The sequence below is a fragment of the Microcaecilia unicolor genome, unplaced genomic scaffold, assembly GCF_901765095.1.
Source record: "Microcaecilia unicolor unplaced genomic scaffold, aMicUni1.1, whole genome shotgun sequence".
NCBI lineage: Eukaryota > Metazoa > Chordata > Amphibia > Gymnophiona > Siphonopidae > Microcaecilia > Microcaecilia unicolor.
In genome coordinates, this window is record NW_021963133.1 from 101,773 (window position 1) to 107,772 (window position 6,000).

Genomic DNA, 6,000 nt, shown 5'->3' on the forward strand with positions numbered 1-6,000 from the left:
ACGTTTTCAACACTGAGCAGTCGTGCAGCAAAGAGAGGGAGCAAAGTGCAAACAAAAGTCCAAAGAACAAAACAAAAAGTACCAGGAGCCTTCAAAAAAAAGGGGGAATAAAACCTTTTAATCATGTGTTTGAGGAACAAGTCTTTGAATGGACCCGACACGGTCCGTGTTTCGGCGCCTGCGTCAGGGGTCTTCGCATAAGATCAAGCAGAGAGATACTCTCATAGACAAACTCCTTTAGTCACGAAATCAGTCAAGTCAACAATGAGCAGTATCATAAATAGTTAGATTGACAAAAATGATAGCGGGGATGGGACGACTTCCCTATGAAGAAAGACTAAGGAGGCTAGGGCTATTCAGCTTGGAGAAGAGACGGCTGAGGGGAGACATGATAGAGGTATATAAAATAATGAGTGGAGTTGAACAGGTGGATGTGAAGCGTCTGTTCACGCTTTCCAAAAATACTAGGACTAGGGGGCTTGCGATTAAACTACAGTGTAGTAAATTTAAAACAAATCGGAGAAAATGTTTCTTCACCCAACGCGTAATTAAACTCTGGAATTCGTTGCCGGAGAACGTGGTGAAGGTGGTTAGCTTGGCAGAGTTTAAAAAGGGGTTAGACGGTTTCCTAAAGGACAAGTCCATAAACTGCTACTAAATGGACTTGGGAAAAATGCACAATTCCAGGAATAACATGTTAGTACGTTTGGGAAGCTTGCCAGGTGCCCTTGGCCTGGATTGGCCGCTGTCGTGGACAGGATGCTGGGCTCAATGGACCCTTGGTCTTTTCCCAGTGTGACATTACTTATGTACTTATGTACATTGCAATTCTAGTGGTTGAGCGTGCTATAATACTTGGCCAGTAGCAGTCATATAACATTTCTTCGTAGACTGCAGTCTAAATGCATTAATAGCAGGTACTATCGCTGTAAATTAACCAATCAAACATATCTGTCTATTCTGGATGTACCAAATGACCCATGAATACATAGATATTGAGACTAGACTATGCAAAGACTTAAACAGGACAGTCAAAAGTTTAAACTGGATCCTCACTTTAATATGTTGCCAGTGAAGAGGTAATAATCAAGGAATGGCCCTATCCCATTTTGATTTACGTAAAATCAATTTTGTGGCTGCATTTTGTAAAGTACATCTGGAAAATTGATTATCTGTTAATCTCAACACAGTATTACAGTAATCATTTTTAAAATTTTAATTGAGATTTTCAAAAAGGCACATAAAAACTCGAACGATTCAATATTGAATATAAACATAAAGCAGGTATATGAATCCCCAACTCTCATAACAAATATTTCAAGTGTAATGCATCTAAAAGTGAGCACTTATCACAATATTTATTGTATAATTTAGCATGAGGCATGAATCGATTTATATGTAGACATTTGGGGTGTCAGAATATTTGCTTCAATTTAAATTTTAACTGCCAGACCCTTGACCATTCTTCTAACATTTGGAGTTCCCTTCACCTGGTTTCTACTCCTTCCAGGATATCCACTCTATTGGCTATCTTCGTGTCATCTGTAAAAAGGCAAACCTTTCCTTCTAACCCTTCAGTAATATCTCTCACAAATATATTAAACAGAATTGGCCCCAGCACTGACCCCTGAGGCACTCCACTACTATCCTTCCTTTCCTCCAAGCAAATTCTATTTACCACCACCCTCTGTCACCTGTCAGTCAACCAGTTTCATATCCAGGTCACCACTTTGGGTACTAAGTTCAGCCCTCTTAGCTTATTCATGAGTCTTCTGTGAGGGATAACTATCGAAGGCTTTGTTGAAATCCAAGTAGATTACATCTAGCATATGTCCTTCATCCAAATCTTTCATCACCCGGTCAAAGAAGTCAATAAGATTTGTTTGTCAGGATTTTCCTTTGGTAAAGCCATGTTGCCTCGGATCCTGTAACCCATTGGCTTCTAGAAAGTTAACTGTCCTTTCTTTCAGGAGCGACTCTATTATGTTTCCCATCACCAACATGTACTTTTCCACTTCTTCCCTGTCTCCACTTTTGTGAAGAGAGACCACAACCACTCATCTCCAATCCCGCAGAACCTCTCCTGTCTCTAAAGATCTATTAAGAGGTCACGCAAGGATTTCTCTGAGCTCCCTCAGTATCCTGGGATGTATCCCATCTGTCCCCGTAGCTTTGTCCACCTTCAGTTTCTCAAGCTGTTTATAAACGCTTTCCTCCGTGAATGGCGCAATATCCACTCCATTCCCAGATATTCTGTAGGCAGCCAACCATGGTCCTTCCCCAGGATTTTCTTCCGTGAACACTGAGAAATAATTAGCACATTCGCTTTATCCTTATCACTCTCAACATAGCCATTCTCAGTATCTTTCAGTCTTGCCATTCCTATCTTTTCTTTTTCCCCAATATATCTGAAGAAGGTCTTGTCTCCTCTCTTAACATCTTTAGCCAATTTTTTCTTCCACTCACACTTTTGCTAGCCATATTTCCCTCTTCACTTCTTTGAGTTTAATCTGATAATCTTTTCCGTGATCCTTTCATTGCGTTCTTCTGTATTTCTTGAACGAAGCCTTTTTTGCTGTTTTTTTCAGCAACTTGTTTGGAGAACCATATAGGCTTCCTGTTTCTCTTGTTTTTGTTTACTTTCCTTTCGTAAAGATCAGTTGCCATATTTATAGCAGCTTTCAGCTCGGACCACTGATTTTCCACTTCACCTACAGCTACCCATGTCATCAGTTCCTTCTTCAGGTATCACCGCATTTTACCAAAATCAGTACAGCTGAAATCCAGTAGCGTTTTGTCCGTCCGCATTCCGCCTTTACCCTTTTATCAAACTATATCACGTGAACATAATTAGGCACCCTCCAGGATATTGGAAACACTTCCCATATTTGTGAGCACCACATCCAGCATGGACCCTTCTCTAGTGGGTTCCATCACCATTTGTCTGAGCAAGGCACTTTGACCAGGTGTCTACGATCTCCCTACTTTCCGATTCTGCTGATGGGATGTTCCAATCCACAATAGGCAAGTTGAAATCTCCCAAAAGTAGCACCTCCCCTTTCATACCAAACTTTTGAATATCTTCTGTCAGATCTTTGTCCAGCTTCTCCATTTGTGCTGGTGGTCTGTAAATAACACCCATGTGGATACAGGTTCCTTCTTCTCTTTCCAGGACAATCCATAAAGCTTCTTCCTTTCCCCAGATTCCCCGCATTTCAGCCGCTCTGATATTGTTTCTCACATACAGCGCCACTCCTCCACCTCTTCGGCCCTCCCTATCCTTCCTAAAAAAATTATAACCTGGTATGTTCACATCCCATTCACGGGAATCATTGAACCATGTTTCTGTAATAGCAACAATATCCAAGTGGCCACATATTGTTAATGTAGGTTTGCCTTGCTCTCTTCTCGGATCACGGCAAACCTACATTAACAATATGTGGCATGCCAGCTTCATCAAAGCAGGCAATGTGGGCATGAAAAGCGTTCACATGGCCAACAGAAGAGTTAGGGGAAGCATCAGTGCACCATGGCAGGCTAGTTATCAAATTCTGCTGCACTGTGTGGTCCACATAGATCTAAGGTCCAAAGTGTCAGCTGCAGGCTGACAGCATAACCTGGATCAGCCCCAAGCTACACTGTTTTGCAGTTCCCCTTACAAAGAGTAAAGAGCTTATTTCCAAAACCCTCATGTCCAATGCAACTAATATGGGCTTAGCGGGTTTTGGAATTAAGCCCTTCAATTGTGGTTGAGATCTAATTGATTTCTTACTCCGTACTTCTGCTTTAAAGAGGACATCCTGCCTGTTAAAACAGTGAGAGACTGATGTGTATGTTCCTTCTGTTTAATTTTTCAGTGACCCTAAAGATAACTTATACATTAAAATTTTATTTTTTGCCTGCCTTTCCATTTCCACTGAATAGAATGCTCCAGAAAATTTGTATAACCTGGCGTACCAGTACAACTTCAACTACGCTGTAGTCTTCAACATCATTCTGTGGCTCATGATTGGCTTGGCCATCGCGGTGATCGTCATCTCGTACAACCTCTGGAACATGGACCCTGGCTATGACAGCATCATCTACAGGATGACCAATCAGAAGATCAGAATGGATTAAAGGGCTTCAGAATCCCATTCCAGTCCAATCTCCCAGGGCCCAGCTCAGATCTGCCTTCACCCTTGTGTCACCCATGCAGAGGCGTTTCGGGTCTCACTAAAGCCCAGATGGTTGAATGAGGCAATTTGGGCTTTCCCTGCATCTAAAGTTCCTCCCCAAGGGTGATCACATACATGAGTAGGGTTTTCTCTGGCCTATTTTGCATAGATGAAAACTTCATTGTGATTAAGTACACAGCAAACTAATTGCTTGTTATACACTTCCATCTCTTCTAAAAGTGGTATATGCCGCTCCCATGTATTCAGCTGTTATATGGTTATTAGGAAAGCCTTCTCGGAAGCTACACTCCTTAGGATCATTTGGAGGTGCCCAAGCTCGGGGGGGGGGGGGGGGGGGGGATTTATAGTTTGTTTGGTTTTTTTTTTTTTGTAATGCTTTTCCCACACTTCTTTCCCTAAGGCTTGACTGCATAATTCTGAAATGTTTCTTGTCTATGCTGGACCGCAGATGTAATTTCCCAGCTTTTGATAGCAGAGGTCCAGCGGACCTGGTCTACCATTTCTGCTTTTATACAGTGACGTGGTTCCTAATTCCATGATTGGAATAGGCTTTAAGCCAGATTGAACTTCAGGGCCTGATGTGAAGGTTTTCTAGACTCGTGGTTCTTAGAACTCTCCTTGAGGGAGGCTCACCCACTGCAGTCTTTATTTTTTTCAGAGCAATGCATGAAAAATATTTGCATGCATCCACCTTCATTTTTATAAAGTGTTTTCTGCATACAAATCATATATATACATGCATAGAGTACAGATACACCTTTGAAGCAGGTGTAAGTGTAATTTGTGCATTGCTAGGAGGGTCATTGTAGGAGTTTATTTTTTTAAAGGGATATGGGTGCCAGTGTTGCTTTTGTAACACAGAAGCAGTTTTTGCATTTTTACCTAGGTATCCTGTTATGAAATGACACCTCCAGTGCAAAGTGCATATTCACTAGGGATCTCCTGAGGACAGCGGCCATTGCCTTCCAGCATACAGTATATGGAAGTAATGTACTGAAAAGAATGAAATGTGATTCTGTAGAAATACCACGGTAGTTGAAAAATAACTATGGGCTATTGTGTTGTACATTTTCTTTTAATCTGAGGTGTAAAATTCTTTTTATTCAAACTATGTACATATCTCCTAGTTAGTGGCTATGTGATGAGGGTTAAATTGTGTAAAGAGAAATGTACATTAAGTTATTTGGATGGATCAATCTCACTCTGTTTACTGCTGATATAGATGGGGGGGGGGGGGGGGGGGGACAGGCCAGTTTTGTTTAGCATTTGAGACAAACGTGCCCAGTTAAAACCAAACCCATGACTATCTTCCATTTTATGATGTGTTTGGACATTGCACGAAGAAGCTGTCAGGTAAACAGCAGGATGTGGAATTGGCAGAGGAGCAGCTGATGCTGTTAAGCATTCCATCCTTCACTTTGATATGTATTCCCCTGTGTTTGTTGATGAAAGTGGACCAGTGATTGTATAATTAGAAAAATAAATAAAGAGATTGGGATTCAAAATGCTTGTATGTTGATCATTATCAAAAGAAGTTGTTTGCAGTTAATGACTTTATTTTGTATATTACACAAAAAATGAAGCCTGCACTAGAGAGCTGCCCAGGGACGGGGTTTGCGGGATTCCCGCGGGGACGGAAGCAGAACCCCGTGTAAGCTGCACCTGCACCAGCCTCTCATCTACGGAGTACCAAGTTCTTTGAGTGCTGTCTCCTCCTCCTCATTGCTTTAACAGCACAAATGTGGAAAGTCTTTCATTAAGGAGGTGGTAGAGACACAAATGATGACAGAATTCCAAAAGGCATGGGATGAACACAGAGGAT

At 41.6% G+C, this 6,000-nt stretch overlaps 1 protein-coding gene across 1 annotated transcript in view; it reads left to right on the forward strand.

The window, feature by feature from the left end:
* LOC115458988 (renin receptor-like) overlaps nucleotides 1-5,416 on the forward strand; it is a 49,390-nt gene extending 43,974 nt beyond the window's left edge. The window contains exon 9 of the mRNA XM_030188846.1: nucleotides 3,925-5,416. Coding sequence (XP_030044706.1) covers nucleotides 3,925-4,119 — 195 coding nt within the window. The 3' untranslated portion in view covers nucleotides 4,120-5,416. The remainder of the gene's footprint in view (nucleotides 1-3,924) is intronic.
* Nucleotides 5,417-6,000: the final 584 nt, after the last annotated feature.